This window comes from Rissa tridactyla, chromosome 1 (genome assembly GCF_028500815.1).
Source record: "Rissa tridactyla isolate bRisTri1 chromosome 1, bRisTri1.patW.cur.20221130, whole genome shotgun sequence".
Lineage (NCBI taxonomy): Eukaryota > Metazoa > Chordata > Aves > Charadriiformes > Laridae > Rissa > Rissa tridactyla.
In genome coordinates, this window is record NC_071466.1 from 11,384,019 (window position 1) to 11,410,546 (window position 26,528).

Below are 26,528 nucleotides of genomic sequence, written 5' to 3' on the forward strand. Positions count from 1 at the left end.
CGCTCGCAGTGTCCCCCATTGGCTGTCCCCTGCTGGGAGTGCACGGCTTCCTGCTGATGGAATGGGCTGGGTGTAGTCCTTGGGTATTTTATATCGTTATCGGGATTGACACTGCTTCTTTAGCATTATTAATGTTAATTCTTTAGTTTTGTCCTATTAAATCGATTTCTATTGCAACCCTCCTGTTTCCTTGTTTTTCCCCTATTCCTCTTCCCCGGTGGGGAGGGGTCATCGGGTGAGAGAGTAGTTTTCTAAAGGACAAGAAATTGTGGTGGTTTTCTCAAACCATAACAAGAAGGGAGGGAGAAGGGGAGTGAGAAGGAGAAAAGGAGAATGAGAAGGAGAAAATGAGAAGGAGAAGGAGAAAAGGAGAAGGAGAAGGGCCCCACCCTTTCAGGGCATGGTTTGGGTGGGAAGGGACCTTAAAGGCCACCCAGTGCCATCCCCTGCCCTGGGCAGGGACACCTCCCACCAGCCCAGCTTGCTCCAAGCCCCGGCCAACCTGGCCTTGAATCCCTCCAGGGATGGGGCAGCCACAGCTTCTCTGGGCAACCTGGGCCAGGGGCTCACCGCCCTCACAGCCAGGAATTTCTGCCCGAGATCTCAGCTCAATCTCCCCTCTTGCAGTGGAAACCCCTTCCCCCTCGTCCCATGGCTCCCCTCCCTCATCCAGAGTCCCTCCCCAGCTTTGCTGGAGCCCCTTGAGGGACTGGAAGGTGCTGGAAGGTCTCCGCGGAGCCTTCTCTACTCAAGGCTGAACTTTTTTCGATATTATTCAGTATTCCTGCTGAAAAATGAGAACCGCTGTCTGACCGTCTGGTTTCATTTCAGTCAGTATCTGGGAATGATTTCCCACAAAAGTGCTTTGACCATTCCTGGGGGATCAGCTTTCCTGGTAGGAAAAGCTTCTACTCCTCCTGAGGGTTGATCCATGATTACCAGCGGGTGCTTAACGCCTTCCACAGGAGGCACGTCAGCATAACCCATCTGCAGCCTTTGGAATGGGAAGTATGACCACGGTTGCCCTCCAGCCTCCTGCTTGGGTTTTGCACCGGAAAACTTCCAACCTGTGGGCCAAGAACTCACAATCCCCTTTACTGCCATATGTCTTCCAGGGGCTGTCCACCTTTTCTCAATCTGGTTATAAAATTGTCACCCATCCATGTGTTTTATCACAAAACCGCCTAGCCAAAGCCATTGAGTATTTTCTTGGTAAGGCGGGGCTTCCCCCAGTAGTCCAAATTCCAGTTTCATCTTTCGTGGAGGAGGGAGGGATCCCGAGTGCAGGGCCCCATTCCATTTTTACAGAGCAAGGCAGCGTTACATCTGTCCCTGTCGTCTGACCAATGGAAGACACGTCTCAGACAGCCATCAGGTAGGTGAGCCCAGGGGCTCTGCTCAGCTTCGCTGTCTTCTTCCGTTGAGAGGACAGTTTTTCACTTCTCCTCTGGGTGTTGAGCCAAACCTAGAGGAAGACTCTCTCCAGCAGGCTCCTGAAAAGACCAAAGTCCGCCCTCCGGAAGTCCATGGTGGCAGTTCTGCTGACGCCCTTCCTTGCTTCTCTAGGAATCGATAATGACAGAATTCAACTAGAGCTTGAAAAAACAAATTTGTTGTATGCGTTTCTTTTATTAGGTAACTAGTCGCGGGTCACCATGTTGCTTGGTTTGTTCTCATGGCTGTGGTATGTAAATTCCTATATGGCTTATGTACTGCCTGCGATGATAGTTGTTACTTCTGGGAGAAGGATGAGGATTATCATTTTACTGTCCCGTGCGATATCGGATTATGATATGAGAACATCACTTGTTAGACAGTTCCTTTGGGGCGTTTATGTGGTATTGCTGTCCTGCCCGTACATTGGGCACCATCTCTCAGAATTTATTAGTCATTACACTCAGTCGAGGGGGGAAACAGGGGGGGACACTTTCCCCAGCTCTTTTGCCTCCCTTTTCTCCTTCGGGTCAGGCATGACAGCTTTTGAGAATTTTGAATATCCTTGGGATGCTCAAACCAGCATGTTCCTAGTGTTATGTCTCCTGAATACGTTGCAGGTCTTTTTTAGGGCTAAACGACTATTTAAGACTACCGCCCAGAGATCTGCTCCGAGGCTGGCTAGGTGAGGAGAAATAACTGGCCTCCAGACGATCCAATGTGAACCAACAGAAGCCGTTTATTAAGCACAGATCATCGCCTTTTATACCCTGTGTTGTCGCCGTACACGCGACTCGCTTATTTCTGATTAGCTAGTTACGCTGTCCACGCGCTGTCCATGCAGTTCGTTCACACAGCAGATTGGTTACAAGAATTCGCATAGTAAATTGCTTAGTCATTAGCACAACATGTTTTCTGCCTTCTCAGTTCCCGTTTTTGCCATGTACTGATTCCATCTTCTACCACCTGTTTTGCTCTTGCTCTAATCTCTCATAGTAGGGAGGCTGGCTCACGTGACCATTTTCTCTCAGACACATTCCTACAATCCCCCCTTTTTCTTCTTGAGCCAGCCAGACCTTATGCATGGCATTTTCTATCATGTCAGTCACTTTGCGGAGAACACACGAGGCTACCATAACCAATAGTAATATAACCAACAATAGCATGAGCCCTTGCTTTAGTAAATCTGATAACCATCCCGTTATACCCCATGAGCTTAACCAATCATCGAAACCTTTTTGACCACTTTTAATTTGGACATGTTATCCTTCAGATCCCGCAACTGCTTATGAATGGATGATGAGTGGTTGGAAAGGTTCATGCAACACATACCTTCAAAATCTTCACATCCATGACCCTGAGCTAACAGCAAAAAATCAATAGCCGCTCGATTTTGCAACGTAGCATGCTGAATGCTATCAACATCAGTGAGCAAGCTAGATATGATTTCAGTTGTAAGGTTTATCTGTTTACTTGCCCAACACCCTATCTTATTCAACATATTCAATGCCATGGCTGTTCCCAGCGAAGGAAGAATACTTAGCCCTATTCTTTGTCCGAGATTCGGGAACGTTATATGGTCGTCACAGGATGGAGTGAAGGTATGAACTGTTCTCTTGGCTCTGTGTTTACTGTGTGCTCTGCTCACTGTGTCTTTGGCCGTACGCAGGCCTCTGCTCGTAGATCTGCCCCATCTCCCCCTTTTTTGTTTAACACCAGACCATTTATTAACAAGGTGGCCATGACTCGTGCTTCTACTCGTTGTGACGCTCTTAGCAGGTTATATATCATACTAAACACAATTAAAAACAGAATCAAGAAGAACCCTGCTAAGGCAATAAATACCCAGATTCCTAAACTTAGCCCAGAAAGCCAATTTCTTTGGATTTACCCACGAGAAATCCTTTTGTAATATTTCAAATACATTGCGGTTCATTAAGTCTTGAATGTTTAGTATTTGAGCTTTTAGCTGGTCATGTAAAGGACGAATATTTTCTTGCAACGACATGTCAAAAGCACCTTGGAGATGGTGTTTAACCATTTCTCAGCCATGTAGCAACGTATTCCAGGGGAGAGATGTAACACAAAGTCTTCGAGAGTTGTACTCCCAATCACAATACAGAGAAAGACGTGTTTTTAATGCATTTTGCCGATTCCCTATCCATATTACTGCTGTTTTATACCTTACTAGCATTAACTTTACACAATAAGATTGATTACATTCTTGTATACTTGCATTTTGAGCTGAAGCAAAGAGACGGATGAGAAGTACAAATCATTACAGAATTGTCTTGCTCGCAACTTCTATTTGTTGCAGTATTATCTGTGGTTAGCATGCACCCCGATTTAGGGTGCTTATAATACACCTTTGGTTGTTCAGGCCATTCAACACTTCTTACAAAATGTCGCTCTACTGCTGTGGATGACAAAGAAGACATGTTTAGAAAACTTAAAACATGAGTTGCTTTATACACTCACTCTTGAGGTGTCATACCTACGGGATTCCCCCTTTTTTGTTTAGCAAGCATGGTTTTTAAAGTATGATGCATACGCTCCACAATTGCTTGCCCAGTCGGGGAATGAGGAATACTGGTGACATGTTTAATACCTCATATCTGTAAAAAAAAAAAGACCTGTACTTTAGCGGACACATAAGCTGGTTCATTATCAGTTTTTATAGTTTTCGGTACTCCCACGACTGCGATGCATTGCAACCAACGTCGAATAACATCACAAGCCTTCTCTCCTGTATGAGCAGTAGCTACAACAAAGTGAGAAAACAAATCAACTGAAACATGTCCAAATTCCATAATGCGCGTAACATCGGATTGCCAAAGTTCATCAGGTGTAAGCCCTCGCGGGTTAACCCCCGCAAAGGATGGCAGAGGAGCCAGCTGCTGACAACCGGCACACGTTCACACAGTATCACGTGCTTGTTGTTGTGTCAAAGAAAATTGCTTCCTCAATGCCTTCGCATTTTGATGAAAAAAAATCATGCGACATTTTAGCTTGCTGCATAATGTTGGGAGTTGTTACCAACAGTGTGATAATCCGCAACTGTGTTTCCCTCAGTTAACGGGCCAAGTAAACAGCTATGAGAGCGTATCTGGACAATAAAATAAGGAAACTGTCTTTTTCATAAAAGCAACAGTAATTGCAGTAAGAGACTAAATAACCATTGGTTCTCTACTTGTTTTAGAAATGCTCCTTCAAGTCTTTGAACAATACCAGTAACACATTGAGATTCTGCCTACATTTAGCAGTTCCTGTTGAAATAAGTCCAAAGCCTTTACTGTGTCCCTGAACCATCTGCAAACACCGAACAGGTGCCATCAAGAGGCTTTGGTGCTAGCAGGATGCGCGGCTGTAAAGGAATTTGTGAAAGTGACTGTAATAGTCTGTGCCAGGGGAAAGAATAATTTATTTGCCCAATATAATGTACTAAGGAGGTTAAGACTTTGTGCTAACCAAGGGTCAAGGTCATCCTTTTTGGTGGGGACATGTATGTGGCTTGGATCCATTCCAGAAAGCTGCTGACAGCACAAACGACCCTGGAAAAACAATCGCGGTAACATTTCAATCATCGTAGTTACTGGTTTTGAAAAGGTATGTGGCAAAAATACCCACTCTAGTGCAGTCAGGCTCTTTGCGAGTGCATCATCCCACTGTCCTATCAGGGCATAAAGTTGAAATTCTTGTAGGAAGGTGTTCAATGCGTCTTGCAGCAGTAGTAGACTATATCTTATCTTGCAACATGCTGTAATGCCTTCGGAGCTGTTGGGGTTAATGAACATAGAACTTATGGGGGGGGGGGCGGGGGCAGACACAGTGCTTCAGGGCATCCCCTGTATCTTCAAAGTGCGCTCATGTCTCTCTCCCCCTCGCTCATGTCTCTCTCCCCGTCTCTGACCCGAGACAGCCCCCTTATATCCTGCACTGGATTGAGTGGAGAAGTACAGGCTAGAGTCACTGCACGCGTGGCCAGTGCACGCAGCAAGTCCCACCAGACTCTCCTGCACTGGACTGAGTAGAAAAGTACAGGCCAGAGTCGCTGCACGCGTGGCCAGCGTATGCAGCGAGTCTCACCAAACTCATGATCCAGCTTTGCTAACAGCGGCTGTCTGATACGTGACTACATTGTTGTAATCCCGTCTTAGCTTCTTCTGTGAAGGTCGGGTTCTCATGGATACACACATAGTTTTTAGAGCAACATATTCTACAACTCGTACGAGGGTACGATGCAAAGCGGCATTTACAACTGATCGTATAATGCTTATTACACACGGCAAACAGCATACTAAACATAACAGACAAATTCCTTCCACACAGGCAATGAGTATAATTTGCTTCAACCAACCCCACCCCCAAGTCCAGCCAGCAAAGAGATTTCACCCAGTGGTCTCCACAAGTTGCTGGTTCGGTCGGTGCAGTTCCTGCAACTGGGCATGGATGGATTTGGAGTGGTCACTTAGATTCATACAATGCAGTCCTTTAAAATCTTGACAACCATGTCTGTGAGCTGAAAGCAAAAAATCAGTAGCAGTTCTGTTTTGCAACATCGCATATCGAATACTATCTACATCCAGCAACAACTCAGAAATAGCGGTACTAGTAGCATTGTTAAACTTATCCTTGGCAGCAAGAGAGTCCTTGTTATCACGAATCCTTGGCAGCAAAAGAGTCCTCGTTAGCAGGAGCGCATGCGGACTCCCTGTTCTTGCTGGTACTGTGCTTTGATCTTCTTCCACAACAGGCCAAGATTCTCAAGCAGCTAGATGAGGTGTCTGTGAGTCCATCACAGGCTTATGTCATCCAAACGTTTTTCTTGCCAGCACCCGAGACTGAATAACGATTGGTGTGATATATGTGTTTTCCAGCACCCAGGTGCGAGTCCCTTGAGTGTATTTACAATCCTCCTCGCCGATCTGCCGTTGCTTTCCCATATTCCACCCCCTTGCTCAGGAGACCGCTTCTGCTGGGTTCATTTTAGTCTCGCAGGGCATAACACAGAGCAGTCTACTAAGGCATGCAATAACATACATGTTGGGGGATGCGGCGGGCCCGTAGACCCTTTGACAGAAGAGATAGAGATTGCAGTGTAGCCGTAAGAAGGCCGCGAGTTGCGTCATATAAGGGCAAGGTAACAAAAAGGAGAAAGAAGAAGATCGCTTCAGAGAAGAAGGAGAGTTAGGCTGTGAGGAAGCCAGATTTTGAGCAATGCGAACAGGATTTCAATAACCAATCGTATTGTAGCTACGAGCGCGTGTGCTATGTAACCTAACCAATTGAAAGCGTAGAAAGAACACGTGAACGGAGTGTCAACAAAAGATTAGATATATAAGAAAGCCAAGTTTGTAATAAAGAGAGAGCTTAACTTAACTTTTCAAGGAGAGTCTTGTCGTTTGTCCGTCCCGACTGAAACGACAATTGGTGACCCCGACGTGATACTGAGGAAGAAGACGACTGGAAATAGTCGTGGGGACGGAGCCCAGTGAAGCTGAAGACAGCGGGCAGAGCTGTTGACGGATCCGGATCATATTTCAGAAGACACCTGTAGTAGGTGAGCCACCGGGGACATGGGAGAGAAGTTAACTAAGGAAGAGCAGACTGTACTCTCCACATGGACGCTGCTGTTAAAGCGGCAGGGCGTAATCCTCCCTGAAGTGACCTTGCGAAAAATGCTATTGTGGGGAAAGGAAGAGGGAGTAGAAGTAACGTCGGTTACGGCATTTAGTGTAACGCAATGGACAAACCTAGGGCAGACATTATTTGAGGAAGCTACGCTAATGCGTAGAAAGAACACATGAACAAAAGATTAGATATATAAGAAAGCCAAGTTTGTAATAAAGAGAGAGCTTAACTTAACTCTTCAAGGAGAGTCTTGTCGTTTGTCCGTCCTGACTGATTCACCCAAGAGTACTCAGGGAGCTGGCGAGAGAGCTCACCACGCCTCTCTCCATCATTTATCAACAATCCTGGTCAACAGGGCAGGTACCAGATGACTGGAGGGTGACTAATGTGACGCCCATCTACAAGAAGGGTCGGAAGGAGGATCCGGGGAACTACGGGCCTGTGAGCCTGACGTCGGTACCAGGGAAGATCATGGAGAGGATCATCTTGAGTGAGCTCTCACGGCAAGTGCGGGGCAGCCACGGAATCAGGGCCAGCCAGCATGGGTTTAGGAAAGGGAGGTCCTGCTTAACAACCTGATCTCTCTCTATGACCATGTGAGCCGCCTGCTGGATGCGGGGAAGGCTGTGGACGTTGTCTCTCTGGACTTTGGTAAGGCCTTTGACACCGTCCCCCACAGCATTCTCCTGGAGAAGCTGGCGAATCGTGGCATAGACAAGTGTACTCTTTGCTGGGTTAAAAACTGGCTGGATGGCCGTGCCCAGAGAGTTGTGATTAGTGGGGTGAAATCCTCTTGGCAGCCGGTCACCAGTGGTGTCCCTCAGGGCTCAGTTTTGGGGCCAGTTTTGTTTAATATCTTTATCAATGATCTGGATGAGCGGATTGTGTGCACCTTCAGTAAGTTTGCAGACGACACCAAACTAGGTGGGAGTGTTGATTGGCTTGAGGGAAGGAAGGCTCTACAGAGGGCCCTGGACAGGCTGGCTGGCTGGATGGATGGATACACTACTACTGGACTGCACCTTCAGTCCAGTCGTGCTCATGAACTAGCACGGCCACTCTCGAGTCTTTGGTCGCGTTCAGTGAGAAACCAAAAGGACAAGCTACTTCAAAAAGTGCAGTTTATTTAAGCAACAGATAGATAGGTTCTTAGGGCAGCCGGTGATAAATACACTGTCTGCAAAGCACGTGCAAATGAAAGTATTGTTACATCTACAAAACGCGGGACAAAGTTCTAACGATACAGCCTGGCTATACATGCAGAAAAGAGAGTCTCTAGAGAAATTTCTAAGTTTCCCGAGGAAGCCCTCGGTATAATCTAGGTCTTACCCAAAGGCGTCCCTATGGGGGGAAGAGAGGCTCAGCCCGTCGCCTGCTCCCAGAAGCCAGTGATGGAATTCTTTGCGATGGTGTCTTCCCTGGGTATCCCCCCTCTCTCGGGCTATTTTTCTACTATTTGTTATCTTCGAGGTGGAGTTTGAGTGACTTTAGTCATACATACTTTTACCATGAGTGGTGTAAATTTTTCTCGCTTCACAATTAAAGGTCTAGTTTAGGAGAAGCTCTGGGCGCAGGCTCAAAAAGGAGCGGTCGCACCTTGGAGGCGGGTAGCCTTCGGGGTGGAGGTGTGTTTTGGTATTATAATGACATTCTAACGAGCAAAGTTCGCACAAAGGACAGCATTTCATCAAAATTTGGCAAAATGTTGGCTCCGAGTATGGAGCGGGCAGCTAATTGGCAGCTTATCTGTTTCCTGGTATCATCCCATTCCCGTATCCGCTATACATCCTAAGGTAAAGCCGCGGAATAATTGCATCCCGTCCCGTACCTCATGTAGCTTATCAGGGAACCACAGGTGTTGTATTCTTCATGCCAGCTGCGGCTGTTTTCTCCCTCAGAAGCCTCTTGATTTTCTACTTTTCCTTCCTGTGTGAACAATGCTGTACTTTTGTGTTTTTAGCCAATGTAGTATTTATTCCACAGGGGGGCAGCGAGGTCTGTCCCTGTCCCCGTCCCCGTCCCCCCCCCCCACCCTCTGCCCTCGGCAGGACAAGGTGAACCAGGTCCTCACCTCCTACCTGTGGGTCCGTCAGGCCTGGCTGGACGCCCACCTCGCCTGGGACAAGGACGCTTACGGCGGCATCGACAGCATCTGCATCCCCAGCAGCTACGTCTGGCGGCCGCACATCATCATCCTCTACAACGAGTGGGTGCTGCTCACCCTCCCCCACCTCGGCCCCGGCCCCGCAGACCCTTGCCCCACGTGGGGCTCGGGGCCATCCTGGCCCCACAGCGATCCCTCCCCCAGCACCGACGATGGCTTTGGTGGCTCGGTGGAGACCAACGTGGTTCTGCGCTCCGACGGGCACATCATGTGGGACTCGCCCGCCATCACCAAGAGCTCCTGCAAGGTGGATGTCTCCTACTTCCCCTTTGACGGGCAGCGGTGCCGCCTCACCTTCGGCTCCTGGACCTACAACGGGAACCAGATCGACCTCCGCAACCGGCTGGACACCGGGGACCTGACGGACTTCGTGGAGAACGTGGAGTGGGAGGCGCTGGGCATGCCGGCTGTAATAAATAGAATCATGTTTGTTAATCAAATCAGGCTTTCTTAAAGGCTGGTGAAAACTTACACTGTTTCGACTCTTCACATACTTAAATCGCAGGCATCCAGCGTGCTATCTGGTGCACTTTGATACCTCAAGGCCTAAATCACAGGCATCTGGTGTGTTTTAACACTTCAAAGGGAAGAGCTAAGTTGTGAGATAAGCTGAAAAGAGTCTCCCCAAGGACACTGATAAAGATGAGGAGCCTTCAGCCCCACCACCATCAGGAGGCGGGACAAGACCGACCCCCTAGCAACACGTCGCTCAGACACAGAATATACCAGGATTGACACATATACGGGAACCAGAAGAGTATATAATCAACTACTTTCGGGAAGTGGCTGTGCGCCGTTGGCGGAGCAAAGACTCCCCGGCCGCCCAGCGCTGTTTTGCTTGCTGCCGCTTGCTTAATAAACTAATTTGATTAATTGGACTGGTTCCTGTCAATTATTGGGCCACAATCTATAACACCGGCCACGAGGAACGTCATCACCTACGGCTGCTGCTCCGAGCCCTACCCTGATGTCACCTACACGCTGCTCCTCTGCCGCCGCGCCTCCTTCTACATAGAATCATAGAATCGCTGAGGTTGGAAGGGACCTTTAAGATCATCAAGTCCAACCTTTAACCTACCCTGACAAAAGCCACTTCTAAACATGTCCCTAAGTGCCCCATCTACCCTTTTTTTTAAACACCTCCTGGGATGGTGAATCCACCACCTCCCTGGGCAGCCTATTCCAATGTTTAAATAACCCTTTCAGTGAAAAAATGTTTCCTAATATCCAATCTAAACCTCCCCTGACATAACTTGAACCCGTTTCCTCTCATCCTATCACTTGTCACCAGGGAGAAGAGGTCAGCCCCCATCTCTCTCCAACCTCCTTTCAGGGAGTTGCAGAGAGCGAGAAGGTCTCCCCTCAGCCTCCTCTTCTCCAGGCTAAACAACCCCAGCTCCCTCAGTCGTTCTTCATAAGGTTTGTCCTCCAGACCCCTCACCAGCTTTGTAGCCCTTCTCTGGACACGCTCCAACACCTCAATGTCCCTCTTGTAGCGAGGGGCCCAAAACTGAACGCAGTACTCGAGGTGGGGCCTCACCAGTGCCGAGTACAGGGGGGTGATCACTTCCCTAGTCCGGCTCACCACGCTATTCCTGATACAGGCTAGGATGCTGTTGGCCTTCTTGGCCACCTGGGCACACTGCTGGCTCCTATTCAACCGGCTGTCAACCAACACCCCCAGGTCCTTTTTTGACGGGCTGCTTTCGAGCCACTCCGCCCCAATCCTGTAGCGCTGCATGGGGTTGTTGTGACCCAAGTGCAGGACCCGGCACTTGGCCTTGTTGAACCTCATACCATTGGTCTCAGCCCATCGGTCCAGCCTGTCCACATCCCTCTGCAGAGCCAACCTCCCCTCAAGCAGATCAACACGCCCGCCCAGCTTAGTGTCATCTGCAAACTTACGGAGGGTGCATTCGATCCCCTCATCCAGATCATTGATAAAGATATTAAAGAGAACCGGCCCCAGCACCGAGCCCTGGGGGACACCACTTGTGACCGGACACCAACTGGATTTAACTCCATTTACCACCACTCTCTGGGCACGGCCATCCAGCCAGTTTTTTACCCAGCGAAGAGTACACCTGTCCAGGCCATGAGCAGCCAGTTTCTCCAGGAGAATGCTGTGGGAAACGGTGTCAAAAGCTTTGCAAAAATCCAAGTAGATAACATCCACAGCTTTTCCCTCATCCACTAAGTGGGTCACCTTATCGTAGAAGGATCTTAGGTTTGATAGGCATGACCTGCCCTTCACAAACCCATGCTGACTGGGCCTGATCACCCTGTTCTCCTGCATGTGCCGTGTAATGGCACTGAGGAGGATCTGTTCCATGACCTTCCCAGGCACCGAGGTCAGACTGACTGGCCTGTAGTTCCCCGGATCCTCCTTCCGACCCTTCTTGTGGATGGGTGTCACATTTGCTAACCTCCAGTCAGCTGGGACCTCCCCGGTTGTCCAGGACTGCTCATAAATGATGCAAAGTGGCCTGGCGAGCACTTCCGCCAGCTCTTTCAATACCCTTGGGTGGATCCCATCCGGCCCCATAGATTTGTGCAGCTCCAGGTGCTGAAGCAGGTCCCTCACCGTTTCCCTTTGGATTACAGGGGCTTCATTCTGCTCCCCATCCCTGTCTTCTAGCTCAGGGGTCTGGGTACTCAGGGAACAACTGGTCCTACTGCTGAAGACTGAGGCAAAGACTGCATTAAGTACCTCAGCCTTTTCCTCATCCTTGGTCACTATGTTCACATCTTCAGCCTGCTCCTGCCCTGCATCATGGTCTCCTTCCTGGCACCCCTTGGCTTCTACCTGCCGGCCGACTCCGGGGAGAAGGTCTCATTGGGGGTGACAGTGCTGCTGGCCCTCACCGTCTTCCAGCTGCTGGTGGCGGAGAGCATGCAGCCCTCGGAGAGCGTCCCGCTCATCGGTGAGCCTTGATGGCACCCAGGACCCTCCCATGGGACCAGGGCGTCTGCACCGGGGTGGTGGGCACCCCCCCATGCCAGGGGGGGTTTCGATGGGGGGAGGTGGGCACAGGTCTCTCCCCACCCCGCTGCGGCATCACCACCCATTACCCACGCAGGGAAGTACTACATCGCCACCATGACCATGATCACGGCCTGCACCGCGCTGACCATCTTCATCATGAACGTCCACCACTGCGGCCCGGGGCCCCGGCCCGTGCCCCCCTGGACCAGGTGGCTCATCCTCCACCACATGGCCTGGCTCTGTTGTGTCTACGAGGTGGGCGAGAGCTGCAAGAGCCCCCGGTGGGTGCCAGGCAGGCGGGCGGGCAGGGAGGACACTGGGGGGCCGGGGGAGAGCCCCATGGAGGGGGAGGTGGGTGCCGAGGCAGGGGGCTGTCCCCGGGACTGCTGCCTGTGCCACCACGATGGCCTGCTGAGGAACGTGGGCTACGTCGCCGGCTGCTGCCGGCATCACCAAGCCTCCCAGCGCCGGACCGGCGAGTGGAAGAAGGTGGCCAAGGTGATGGACCGCTTCTTCATGTGGGTCTTCTTCCTCATGGTCTTCCTCATGAGTGTGCTGGTCCTGGGCAATGCTGCCTGATGGCCCTGTGGACTCACTGCCCCCAGGGACAGTGGTGGCCACGGGTGCCCCATGAGGGTGGCTCGTCCTGAGCCCCCCTTGGCCCTTCGTGGACCTGCAGGGTGGAAGATCCACCAGCGCCAGGGAAGAGGAGCCTGAGAGCGGGAACCTGACTCGGCCGGGGCTGCCAAAGCTGCAGGGTTGAGGGGTCACGGCCCCCCGAGCAGTTGTCTGGGTTGTGACGTAGAGAAATATAGATATAGAATCACAGAACCACAGAATGGTTTGGGTGAGAAGGGACCTTAAAGATCATCTCATTCCACACCCCTGCCCTGGGCAGGGACACCTCCCACCAGCCCAGCTTGCTCCAAGCCCCGGCCAACCTGGCCTTGAACCCCTCCAGGGATGGGGCAGCCACAGCTTCTCTGGGCAACCTGGGCCAGGGGCTCACCGCCCTCACAGCCAAGAATTTCTGCCTCAGACCTCAGCTCAATCTCCCCTCTTGCAGTGGAAACCCCTTCCCCCTCGTCCCATGGCTCCCCTCCCTCATCCAGAGTCCCTCCCCAGCTCTGAGGCTCTGAGGCTGGACAGGCAGGGGTGGCATGGCATGTGGGAGAACAGGGGCAGGTACCTAGAGAACTTCTCGCCTCCAATGCTCTGGGACTTCACCCCTGAACAATTACAGGACCCTGAGAGAGGAGTAGAATATCTGCAGGGGAAATACGGGGGCTCTTCCAGAGAGGCACAACTCACCGCACTGTGCTGGGCCCTGGCCACTATCTACCAGGCACTGCTCAGTGTTATGCAGCACCCTCAGGGGAAAGAGATGGAGACCAGACCGACAGCACCAGTATAGGTTAGGGGCGGACATGCTGGGAAGCAGCTCTGAGGAGAAGGACCTGGGGGTCCTAGTAGACAGCAAACTATCCATGAGCCAGCAGTGTGCCCTTGTCGCCAAGAAGGCCAATGGCATCCTGGGCTGCATATTGAAGACTGTGGCCAGTAGGTCGAGGGAGGTCATTCTCCCCCTCTACTCTGCACTGGGGAGGCCACAACTGGAGTATTGTGTCCAGTTTTGGGCTCCCCAGTTCAAGAGGGACAGGGAACTACCGGAGCGAGTCCAGCGAAGGGCAACCAAGATGATTATGGGACTGGAGCATCTCCCTTATGAGGAAAGGCTGAAAGAGCTGGGACTCTTTAGCCTGGAGAAGAGAAGGTTGAGGGGGGACCTGATTAATGTTTACAAGTACCTAAAGGGTGGGTTTAAGGAGGACGGAGCCAGGCTCTTTTCAATGGTTCCCAGTGACAGGACAAGGGGCAATGGGCACAAGCTAGAACATAGGAAGTTCCGTTCAAATACACGGAAAAACTTCTTCACGGTGAGGGTGACAGAGCACTGGAACAGGCTGCCCAGGGAGGTTGTGGAGTCCCCTTCTCTGGAGATTTTCAAGACCCGCCTGGATGCAGCCCTGAGGGATGTGCTTTAGGCAATCCTGCTCTAGCAGGGGAGTTGGACTAGATGATCTCTAGAGGTCCCTTCCAACTCTGAAGATTCCGTGATTCCGTGACAGACACTGCGGCTACTGCAAGCCCTGTGGCAGACACTGCCGCTGAACCAGGGAACCAACCCGTGCCAGTATCAGTTGCCCCCATACAGAAGAAGTACACGAAGAAATCAGTTCGCTTAGTAAGACATGATGATGAACCAGGGCCATCATGAGAAGAGGAGGAAGGGGCAGAACCAGAGATAATTACCTGATCCCTATCCTTGAGTGAGCCGTGGGATATGCGAGAAGATTTTAGCCCACTTTCAGGCGAGCACATTGTCACCTGGCTGCTTCGGTGTTGGGATAACGGGGCCAGTAGCCTGGAATTAGAGGGTAGGGAAGCCAGGCAGCTGGGATCCCTGTCTAGGGAAGGCGGCATTGACAAGGCAATTGGAAAGAAGACCCAAGCCCTCAGCCTCTGGCAACGACTCCTGTCAGGCGTGAGGGAGAGGTACCCCTTCAGTGAAGATGTTGTATGTCAACCAAGCAAGAGGACTACCATGGAAAGAGGTATCCAGTACCTGAGAGAATTAGCCGTGCGGGAGATGATTTATTATGACTCGGACAATGCAGACTTACCCACAGACCCTGATGAGGTGCAATGCACAAGGCCCACGTGGCGGAAGTTTGTACGAAGCGCACCATCGTCATATGCCAACTCACTGGCAGTAACGGAATGGAAAGGCGAAGAGGGACCAACGGTGGATGAGGTGGCTGGCCGGCTCCGGCGATATGAAGAAAGTCTCTCTTCCCGCCTTGTCCCAGCTGTGGAGAAACTGTCCCGAAAGGTCCAGCAACTTGAAGAGAATATGTCCTACTCCCCACCTATACGGGCCAGCATCTCAGGTACACACCGCGAGGCACCCTGTGGTTCTTCTACCTGCGTGACCACGGGGAGGACATGAGGAAGTGGGATGGACAACCTACTTGGATCCTGCGGACACGGGTACAGGAGTTGCAAGGAAGGACAACCACAAAAGGGGATCCCTCCAGGAAAAGTGCCGCCCCACTTTCCAGCGGGCAGTTCCCCAGACAGAGCAGAAGGCCTGATCTTGCTTCTGATCCTCTTGAAGGAACTTCCAAGTCATTTCTGCAAGAAGTGAGTGAGTAACGGATACTATGACTGGTATTAGAGGGGCCCTGCCTCCGGCCAGGTGGAAGAAAGGGACAACCGGGTTTATTGGACAGTGTGGGCTCGATGGCCTGGCACATCAGACCCTCAGGAGTATAAGGCTCTAGTGGACACAGGTGCACAGTGCACTCTAATACCATCAAGCTATAGAGGATCAGAACCCATTTGTATTTCTGGGGTCACAGGGGGATCCCAAGAGTTGACTGTACTGGAGGCGGAAGTAAGCCTAACTGGGAATCATAGAATCAGAGACTCTTCATGGCTGGAAAGGACCTTTGAGATCATCGAGTCCAACCATACACGCACCAAAAAAACCCCAAACCAAAACCAAACAACCAAAAAAACCCACAAACAAACAACCTGCAATCTCTGCCAGTAGAGCATGCCCTGAAGTGCCAAATCTAGGCGTTTCTTAAATACCTCTAGGGATGGTGACTCCACCACCTCCCTGGGCAGGCTGTTCCAGTGCCTGACCACTCTTTCAGTGAAGTAATTCTTCCTACTATCTAATCTAAACCTCCCCTGCCGCAGCTTCAGACCCTTTCCTCTGGTCCTGTCATTATTCACCTGGGAGAAGAGGCCAACACCCACCTCTCTCCAACCTCCTTTCAGGGACTTGTGGAGGGCAATGAGGTCTCCCCTCAGCCTCCTCTTCTCCAAGCTAAACATGCCCAGCTCCCTCAGCCTCTCCTCATATGTCCTGGTCTCCAGACCCCTCACCAGCCTGGTAGCTCTCCTCTGGACACGCTCCAGCACTTCAAGGTCCCTCTTGTACAGAGGGGCCCCGAACTGAACACAGCACTCGAGGTGAGGCCTCACCAGTGCCGAGTACAGAGGCACGGTCACTTCCCTGCTCCTGCTGGCCACGCTATTCCTCATACAAGCCAGAATGCTGTTGGCCTTCTTGGCCACCTGGGCACACTGCTGGCTCATGTTAAGCTGGCCAGCCACCAGCACACCCAGGTCCTTTTCTGCGGGGCAGCTTTCCAGCCACTCTTCCCCAAGCCCCTAGCGTTGCTTGGGGTTGTTGTGACCGAAATGCAGGACCCGGCCCTTGGCCTTATTAAACCTCATCCAATTGGCCTTGGCCCATCCATCCAGCCTGTCCAGGGCCCTCTGGAGAGCCTTCCTTCCCTCAAGCAGATCAACACTCCCACCTAGCTTGGTGTCATCTGCAAACCTACTGAGGGTGCACTCAATCCCTTCATCCAGATCATTGATAAAGGTTTTAAACAAAACTGGCCCCAAAACTGAGCCCTGAGGGACACCACTGGTGACCGGCCGCCAAGAGGATTTCACCCCACTAATCACAACTCTCTGGGCACGGCCATCCAGCCAGTTTTTAACCCAGCAAAGAGTACACTTGTCTATGCCACGATTCGCCAGCTTCTCCAGGAGAATGCTGTGGGGGACGGTGTCAAAGGCCTTACCAAAGTCCAGAGAGACAACGTCCACAGCCTTCCCCGCATCCAACAGGCGGCTCACATGGTCATAGAAAGAGATCAGGTTGGTTAAGCAGGACCTCCCTGTCCTAAACCCATGCTGGCTGGCCCTGATTCCATGGCTGCCCTGCACTTGCCGTGAGAGCTCACTCAAGATGATCCTCTCCACGATCTTCCCTGGTACCGACGTCAGGCTCACAGGCCTGTAGTTCCCCGGATCCTCCTTCCGACCCTTCTTGTAGATGGGAAAGAAACACATTCCAAAGGCTGCAGATCGTTTATGCTGACATGCCTCCTGTGGAAGGTGTTAAGCACCTGCTGGTAATCATGGATCCACCCTCAGGAGGAGTAGAAGCTTTTCCTACCAGGAAAGCTGATCCCCCAGGAGTGGTCAAAGCACTTTTGTGGGAAATCATTCCCAGATACTGACTGAAATGAAACCAGAGGGTCAGACAGGGCTTTCATTTTTCAGCAGGAATACTGAATAATATCTATAAAAGTTCAGCCTGGAGAAGAGAAGGCTCCGCGGAGACCTTCCAGCCCCTTCCACTCCGTCAGGGGGCTCAAGGAAAGCTGGGGAGGGACTCTGGATGAGGGAGGGGAGCCATGGGACGAGGGGGAAGGGTTTTCCACTGCAAGAGGGGAGATTGAGCTGAGATCTTGGGCAGAAATTCTTGGCTGTGAGGGCGGTGAGCCCCTGGCCCAGGTTGCCCAGAGAAGCTGTGGCTGCCCCATCCCTGGAGGGGATCAAGGCCAGGTTGGCCGGGGCTTGGAGCAAGCTGGGCTGGTGGGAGGTGTCCCTGCCCAGGGCAGGGGGTGGCACTGGGTGGCCTTTAAGGTCCATTCCTACCCAAACCATGCCCTGAAGGGGTGGGGCCCTTCTCCTTCTCCTTTTCTCCTTCTCCTTCTCCGTCCCTTCTTGTTATGGTTTGAGAAACCCACCACAATTTCTTGTCCTTTAGACAACTACTCTCTCACCCGATGACCCCTCCCCACCTGGGAAGGGGAATTGGGGAAAAACAAGGAAACAGGAGGGTTGCAATAGAAATCGATTTAATACGATAAAACTAAAGAATTAACATTAATAATGCTAAAGAAGCAGTGTCAATCCCGATATCAATATAAAATACCCAAGGACTACACCCAGCCCATTCCATCAGCAGGAAGCCGTGCACTCCCAGCAGGGGACAGCCAATGGGGGACACTGCGAGCGCTGCAGCTTCACGAGGAAGGGAAGGGCTCAGGGCTCCAAGACCGCGGCAAGGAGTTCTCTGGACCACCGCCATCAAGGGAGAGTCGAACTACACAGCAGACTTTATAATTTATATTAAATGTGATGTTCATGCTATGAAATAGTCCTGTTGGCAGCTTGGGGCAAGTACCCTCCTTCTCTTGCTCTTCCTCATCCCCTGCTGAGTGTCACCAAGGGGGGCTTTGACTGCCCCACGATGTCACAAAGGGGGACGTGCCACCCTGCCACACTACAAAAGAGGGACGCGGTCCCCACTGGAGCCGTCAGCGGATGCTGGGCACCGCAGTCTGGCATTGTCTGGGCAGACTGCAGCCTCGGCCTCTGACACCCCAGCAGTCTTGCGGGTCCCGTCACTGGGGACCCAGGAGGACACTGGGGAGCCGCATTGCGGTTCTGTGCTGGTGACTCGGAGCACCGCAGCCACACCGGAGTCTGTGCCATGGGGCGCTCTGACGCCGTGTCTCCCCTGGGCCCTCTCCTCCTGATTGTTATGGGGCTCAGCATGTTCTCATCTGTGCTGCAGAGCAAGCGGCTTCAGGTAGGTGACTGTTGCACCACACTGTGCTGCACCACACTGTGCTGCGGCATTAGGTGGCGAGGGATGGCATGGGGTGGTGTGGGGTGCCGTGGGGGGCTGTGGTGTGGGACTGGGAGGTGCTCCCGTCTCACCCAGCTCCTCGGAACCTTGCAGAAGTGGTTTAAGAAGAAGAAGAAGAAGCGTCGGACAAGGAAGACAAGAGCCCGGACAGAGAAGCAGAGCGGTGAGTGGCACCAGCACCGAGCACCCTGCAAACGGCCTACACCCCACGGCAGCCCTGAGCCGGGGCTGTGCCGGCAGCTGCTGGCCGCTCACTCTGTCTCCTCCCTCTGCAGCTTCTCAGCCAGTGGATAGAGGAGTTAGGAAATCCCGGCCCAAGCAGAAGCGGTGAGTGTGGGGGAGACCCCAGATGCTGCCCCAGACCCTCACCCCGTGCCCTGCCCCTGCCTGCGCTGGGCAGCCCTGACCGCCAGCCAAGGGGGGTGCTGCCCACGGGTCCCGCTGGGCTCTGGGGTGCAGCGGGGTCTCTTTCTCCTCCTCTGCAGGGCGAGTGCGGAGGACTCAAGCAGTCAGCCCCTCTCCCCATGGGTCCCGCTGGCCACCATGGACTCTCTGACAGACAGAGGCTCCTCTTCCTTCAGCTCCCTCTACTCCTTCCCAGAGCCCTGTCCTGGTGTGATGGTGGAGCTGGCAGCGCTCAACCACTCAGGACCCCGCCATCCCCCCAGGGCTGTGAAGGGGAGGGTGGAGGAGCCAGGGCCAGCCCTCTGCCAGGAGTCCCCAGTGGAACTGCCAACAAGGACTAAGCAAGAGTGGTCCCCAGGAAAGCATGGACAGGGCGCAGAGCCCTGTGCACACGCAGCCTTCACCCTACAGCCCCCCAGCCATGGCCACGGACCAAGGGCAGCTGATCATGGGGCTCCTCCACTCTTTTGAGTCCACCCAGGAGATGGCCAGGTAGTGCTGTGAGATGCTGAAGGTGCTGCAGGCCCGTTGGCAAGGGCGGGAGCCTGTGATTGGAACCTCCCCGGGGAGCCCTTCCATCCCCTGGGCACGATGGTGGTGCAGGAGCAGCTGGGGGCCACAGTGAAGTCCCAGCACGTGGGAGCAAAGCAGCCGTGGGTGGCTGCAAACACAGATAAGGCTGAGGATGGGGACATGGACAAGGAGAAGGACACGGGACCAGACACAAGTGTGAAGGAGAAGGAAATGAGCAGCCCTGTGGAGCTCGACAGGGGGAGCCTGGCAGAAGTGAAGAGAAACAGCAAGATGGGGCCGGGCGAGAACAACTCCATGGGGCCAAGCACCAGCAGCCCCCCAGGCTCAGGCAGGAACACCCCCATGGATGTGGAAGGGAGGAGGGACAGCGCGCAGAGCCCCGTGAACATGCAGCTGCCCCCCAGCAGCCCCCCAGCCAAGGCCACAGACGAGAGGGAGCTCTACTTGGAGCTCTTGGACACTTTCAAGACCTTGGAGGAGGAGGGGCAGCACCACAGCGAGCCCGTGGACAGGGAGTGTGACCAGGCGTCCCCAGGGCTGTGCCCGCTAGGACGGTGCCTGTGTCACTGCTGCATCCGGCTCTGCCACCGCCTGAAGGACTGGTGGAGACGCTGCTGCCGGCCACGCCGCGTCTGCTTCAGCAATTTCCCCTAATGGCTGGGAAGTGTGGGTCCAGGAACACACATCCTCCGTGACACCAAAGGGCTCTGACATGGGCACCACTTAATTTACATCCGCTCTAGACGTTTGTGTTTTGCCAAAAGGGAGCAGAACCATGAGTGCAGGCTGACGCAGGCTACAGCTCTGCAAGCAAACAGGGTGCACGGACTCCTCTCCTCATGAGCAGATTGCCCTGCAAAAGGGTGGGGTTCAGAAAAATCGGAAAGGATAAGAAAGTTGTCAGTTACTAGAACAAGCCTAAAGCTTTTTCACAAAATTGAGGTTTTGCTGCCTGAAAAGCTCTTTTTGCTCACAGCTGACATCCCAGCACCAGTATTTTGGGCGTTTTAGCTTTTTATGAGGGCAACCTGACATCAGCCTGACAGTGAAGACTGGCATAACGGGGATCACAACTGGACAAGGACAACGACCTCAACCAGGCTAGAGTGGAACACCGCAGTGGCTCGCTTATGAAAATGACCCTCTGGCCATAACACTGAAGTGGTCAGGAATTCCTCCTGCTGAGCGCTGCTATGCAGAAGGCCTGGAGGATCACTTTGCTTAGCTTTGTGATACCGCGGTGAGATGTCCCTCTGGGTTCCCGTACCTGCAGAACACACCAGGAGGCTGGGAGGAGGTTGGTGAGGGTGCGTCTCATTCTCCAGCCTGGGTCTCTGAAACTGTAGCTCCGCAGACTCTTATGCTGCTGACTGGCATCTCCGCTAGCAGGATCCTGGCTAGGTGATCGTGCTTCGTGACTCTTTCAAAGAAGAGGTTCACGCGCAGTTTTGGGGCTCTCTTGGCCAAGTTGGCCCACGACGTTCCCCTGACCACTTGCCCATGAGGGTCGTGGATATGACATTGGATATTCAAGGTGCACAGGGAACGAGTGCTGTGCTCCCGCAGGGTGTGCAAGTCAGCCCACCACGTTTCCGTGACGGCGACTATGTCATAGCTGTCCTGCTGCACAATGGCTTCCAGCTCCTCCTCTTTCTTGCCCATGCTGCAGGCATGAGTGTGGAAGCACTTCAGCTGGCCTGCTGATCCTGACACCTTTTTGCTGGAAGAAGGCTTCACTCCTACCTGACCATTCCCAGGCGCAGCTGTAGCTTCTAACCCATCAACGACCCTTGTGTCTCTGCTGCCGGATTCATCCCTTTCCCCCTTCAAATCTACTTGAAAGCCCCTTTGATGAGCCCTGCCAACTCCTGTGCAAGGATCCTTTTCCCCTTTTGAGGCAGGTGTATCCCATCTGTCTCCAACAGGCCTGCTGTCCTGTCAAACCATGCTGTGATCAAAAACCCCAAAGTCCTGCCACTGACACCAGGCTCGCAGCCAGGTATTGATCTGCTGGCTCTTCCTGTTGCTTTCCTCATCCTTCCCTGGGCCTGCAACGACAGAGGAGAACACAACTTGCGCTCCTGAGCCCTTTCCTAGTCATCCCAAGGCCCAGAAGTCTCTCTTGATCTCCCTTGGGATGCTCGGTAACAGATCATCTCTGCCTGTCTGAAAAATGAGGAGCGGTTAATAATCTGAGGGGCTTACCAGGGAGAGAAGTTTTCTTCTGGTATCTTTAACCCGGGCCCCTTCCCTGAGCACACTTCCCTGAGAAGTGGGTCTGGTCTGCATATCGGGCCTTGCGCTCCCTTCAGGATGGAGTCGCCTACAACAGTGACCCGTCTTTTCTTCTTAACTGAAGACGTTTTGATGCGAGGTGTGGTTTGGCTTAACCTTGGCAACACCTCTGTGGACACTGCATTATCTTCCTCGTCAGCATTAGGTTCCCCTTGCAGAGCCTCGTACCTGGTTTTTCAGGGTACCTGGAAGGCCAGGGAGTTACTGGGGAGACACGCCTGCTTCGCCGGGCAGGAACATGTTCCCACAGCCCCCTGTCCTCTTAGTTACCTTCTTCAGCTAGGCAGAGGGAGGGCGGGGAATCTGCTGTGTCCCCCATCTTGTCAGCAGCCCCCCTGGGAGCTGCTGGCTCTGCTGGGCGGCCTGCGCTCTCCCGGCCTTTCCCCAGCTCCGGAAAAGCCCCTGTTTTGCCTTTTTTCGCCACCAACCCCCGCTCCCTTGCGGACGTACCTGCCCCGAAGCTGTCCCTCGGGAAGCGACCGGTGGGGGCCGTTACACCCCGTTTAAATTGAGCGCCGTTCCTGCTCGCCCCGGCCCGGCCCGTCAGCGCCCCCCCGCCAGCTGCCGGCCCTCGCGGCCGGCCTGCGCCCTCCCGGCCTTTCCCCGGCCCCGGGCAGCTCCGGAATAGCCCCTGTTTTGCCTTTTTTCGCCACCAACCCCCGCTCCCTTGCGGACGTACCTGCCCCGAAGCTGTCCCTTGGCGAGTGAGAATTCGCGAGAAGACACAGACGGCCCTTCAGCACTAGTTCCTGATCACGTTGCAGGGATATGCGGGGGGAACACCGCCGCCTCCTCGGAGGGAACCCCCGAGCGCCGCCATCGGCCGCCGCTGTGGGCCGGGCCGGGCCGGGGCCGGGGCCGGGACCGGGGCCGGGGCCTGGGGCGGGGCTGCGGCCGGCTGTGGGGCGGCTGAGGGCCCGGCGCCGTGGCCTGTGCTCCAGAGCCCTCAGCAGCTCCCTTGCCCTTCTCTGGACACACAGAATGGGAAGTGGGAAAGGGAGGAAAGTCGTGGCGTGAGAGAAAGGCAGTTTAATACGCAAAGCAAAAGCCGCGCGCACAAGCAAAGCCAAACAAGGAACCCGTTGGCTGCTTCCCATTGCAGGCGGGGGTTCAGCCGTCTCCAGGAAAGCCGGGCTCCGGCAGCGTGACGGTGACTTGGGAAGACAAACGCCATCACTCTGAACATCAGCCCTTCCTTCTTCTTTCCCCGGCTTTATATACTGAGCGTGACGTCAAATGGCACGGAATGTCCCTTTGCTCAGTCGGGGTCAGCTGTCCTGGCTCTGTCCCCTCCCAACTCCCTGTGCCCCCCAGGCCACTGTCGGTCGGGCAGCGTGAGGAGCAGAAAAGGCCTTGAGAGCTCAGCAACAGCTAAAACCACCAGTGCGCTACCAACACTGTTTTCATCCCAAATCCAAAACACAGCGCTACACCACCTGCTCGCAAGGAAGTCATCCCCACCCCAGCCGAAAGCGTGACACCCCAGTGCCTTGGGAGGGAGCAACTGGGGCTGGGGGCAGACAGGGACATGGACGCAGATGCAGACGTGAACAAGGACAGGGACACGGACACAGGAGCAGGCAGGAGCAGCCTGGGGAAGAGCAGACACAAGAGGGAAGGCTTGCGGACAGAAAGGGAAGGGGGTGGAGGGTCAGCAAGGGATAGAAGGGGAGGTGCGGGCATCCCTGAGAAGACACACCTTTGAGTCGATCCCTTCCAGGCAAAATGCTTTCAGAGGCTCCACACATTTGCCTTCTGGGTCCACAGAAAAGTGTGGGAGCACAAGTCTGAGGCCTGTGCGCCCCAAAGGGAGAGAAGGAGATGTTCAGCAAAGGGACAGGAGGACTTGGCATTACCCCTTCACGGGTCTCACACCATCCCAAAACCTCCCATGAACTCAGCAGCGCCCCGAGCTGCTGCCACTGCTCACGGCGGTGATGACCAGCTCCAGCCTCCGTCCTCTTGGCACCCTCCCTGCAGGTATTGATGTGCGTGGAGGAGATCCCCCTGAGCCGCCTCTTCTCCAGGCTGAGCACTCCCAGCCCTGCCCAGACTTGGCACTTGAACTTCAGCAGCGGAGACCATTTCACTGTTTAGCTAGACCGAAGGCCAAAAAGTTAAAGGATGTGGCCTGTGCTTGTACCGTGATTCTTTTTCACTCATTGGGCTGGTTTTGGTTGTTTTGTTGGGGTTTTTTTAAGCGTTTAGTAACTGGGAACTTTCTTATCCTTTCCGATTTTTCTGAACCCCACCCTTTTGCAGGGAAATGTGCTTATGAGGAGAAGAGTCCGTGCGGCCTGTTTGCTTGCAGAGCTGTAGCCTGCGTCAGCCTGCACTCGTGGTTCTGCTCCCTTTTGGCAATACACAAACGTCTAGAGCGGATGTAAATTAAGTGGTGCCCATGTCACAGCCCTGTGGTGTCACGCAGGATGTGCCACCAAAGGTGTGCGACAGCCTTGACCCGCGTCAATGAGCATCAGGTCTTTGCACGCCTGAGGGAAGCACACGGCCTGATGGTTGCTGACAGCGCTCTTTAGGTTCTGTTGCGCTGCAGAGCTTCCAAGGAACAGCCGGGATCTGCAAAGCTTTCTAGAAATTGTCTTTGGATCTACTCTCGTACCGGGGATAATTTCCAATATGTCAAGTAAGATCATGGCATGAGCTGAGGGTACGACATCTTCTAACGGTAATAGAAGTTGTCTATCTCTCTGGGTGGGGTGTAATGCTCAAGGGCCCCCCCATCTCCACGGGAGAGTGGGCATTACTGTAGCATCTACTGTTGTCGTTACCCAAAACTGATTCTCTGCTCCTGTCAAGGGACAAAACTGATCTGCTGACAGTCACAGGGATAGAGAAAATATTGACTTTTTTATTGGTTCAGAAGAGGGGCACCCCAGGGGGTTCCTGGCCCCACACTTCCCACCCATTGGGGGAAATTGCTGAAGCAGACACGGCGCGGCCAGCAGCAGCGTCTCCAGCAGTCCTTCAGGCGGTGCCAGAGCCGGGTGCAGCACTGACACAGGCACCGTCCTAGCGGGCACAGCCCTGGGGAAGCCTGGTCACACTCCCTATTCACAGGCTTGCCATGCTGCTGCCTCTCCTCCTCCAAGGTCTTGACAGTGTCCAAGAGCTCCAAGAAGAGCTCCCTCTCGTCCGTGGCCTTGGCTAGGGGGCTGCTGGGCGGCGGAAGAACATTCATGGGGCTCTGCGCCCTGTCCCTCCTCCCTTCCGCATCCATGGGGGTGTTCCTGCCTGAGCCTGGGGGGCTGCTGGTGCTTGGCCCCATGGAGTTGTTCTCGCCCGGCCCCACATTGTTGTTTCTCTTCACTTCCGCCAGGCTCCCCCTGCCGAGCTCCACAGGGCTGCTCCTTTCCTTCTCCTTCACACTTGTGTCTGGTCCCGTGTCCTTCTCCTTGTCCATGTCCCCATCCTCAGCCTTATCCGTGTTTGCATCCAGTCACGGCCACTCCACTCCCAGGTGCCGGGGCTTCACTGTGGCCCCCAGCTGCTCCTGCGCTGCCATCCTGCCCAGGGGATGGAAGGGCTCCCCGGGGAGGTTCTGGTCACAGGCTCCCGCTGCCCCTTGCCAACGGGCCTGCAGCACCTTCAGCATCTCACAGCACTGCCTGGCCATCTCCTGGGTGCACTCGAAACAGTGGAGGAGCTCCATGATCAGCTCCCCTTGGTCCGTGGCCATGGCTGGGGGGCTGCAGGGTGAAGGCTGCGTGTGCACAGGGCTCTGCGCCCTGTCCCTGCTTTCCCTGGGGACCGGCTCTTGCTTGGTCCTTGTAGGCATTTCCAGTGGGGGCTCCTGGCAGAGGGCTGGCCCTGGCTCCTCCACTCTCCCCTTCACAGCCCTGGGGGGATGGCGGGGTCCTGAGCGGTCGAGTGCTGCCAGCTCCACCATTGCACCAGGACAGGGCTCTGGGAAGGAGTAGAGGGAGCTGAAGGAAGAGCAGCCTCTGTCTGTCAGAGAGTCCATGGTGGCCAGCGGGGCCCGTGGGGAGAGGGGCTTCCTGTTCAAGGCCTCCGCACTCGCCCTGCAGAGGAGGAGAAAGAGACCCCACTGCACCTCGGACCCCAGCGGGACCCGCGGGCAGCACCCCTCCTTGGCCGGTGGGCAGGGCTGCCCAGCGCAGGCAGGGGCAGGGCACGGGGTGAGGGTCTGGGGCAGCATCTGGGGTCTCCCCCACACTCACCGCTTCTCCTGCTTGGGCCGGGATTTCTCCACTCCTCCATCCACTGGCTGAGAAGCTGCGGAGGGAGGAGACAGAGTGAGCGGCCAGCAGCTGCCGGCACAGCCCCGGCTCAGGGCTGCCGTGGGGTGTAGGCCATTTGCAGGGTGCTCGGTGCTGGTGCCACTCACCGCTCTGCTTCTCTGTCCGGGCTCTTGTCTTCCTTGTCCGACGCTTCTTCTTCTTCTTCTTAAACCACTTCTGCAAGGTTCCGAGGAGCTGGGTGAGACGGGAGCACCTCCCAGTCCCACACCACAGCCCCCCACGGCACCCCACGCCACCCCATGCCATCCCTCGCCACCCCACGCTGCAGCA

The 26,528-nt window shown here is 54.1% G+C and overlaps 1 protein-coding gene across 1 annotated transcript in view; it reads left to right on the forward strand.

Annotated features, from left to right (window-relative positions):
• The window catches only part of LOC128902319 (neuronal acetylcholine receptor subunit alpha-10-like), a 43,612-nt gene extending 30,818 nt beyond the window's left edge, over positions 1–12,794 (forward strand). Inside the window, exons 2-6 of the mRNA XM_054185105.1 lie at positions 9,120–9,271; positions 9,374–9,632; positions 10,145–10,240; positions 11,976–12,153; positions 12,310–12,794. Coding sequence (XP_054041080.1) covers positions 9,120–9,271; positions 9,374–9,632; positions 10,145–10,240; positions 11,976–12,153; positions 12,310–12,794 — 1,170 coding nt within the window. The remainder of the gene's footprint in view (positions 1–9,119; positions 9,272–9,373; positions 9,633–10,144; positions 10,241–11,975; positions 12,154–12,309) is intronic.
• Positions 12,795–26,528: the final 13,734 nt, after the last annotated feature.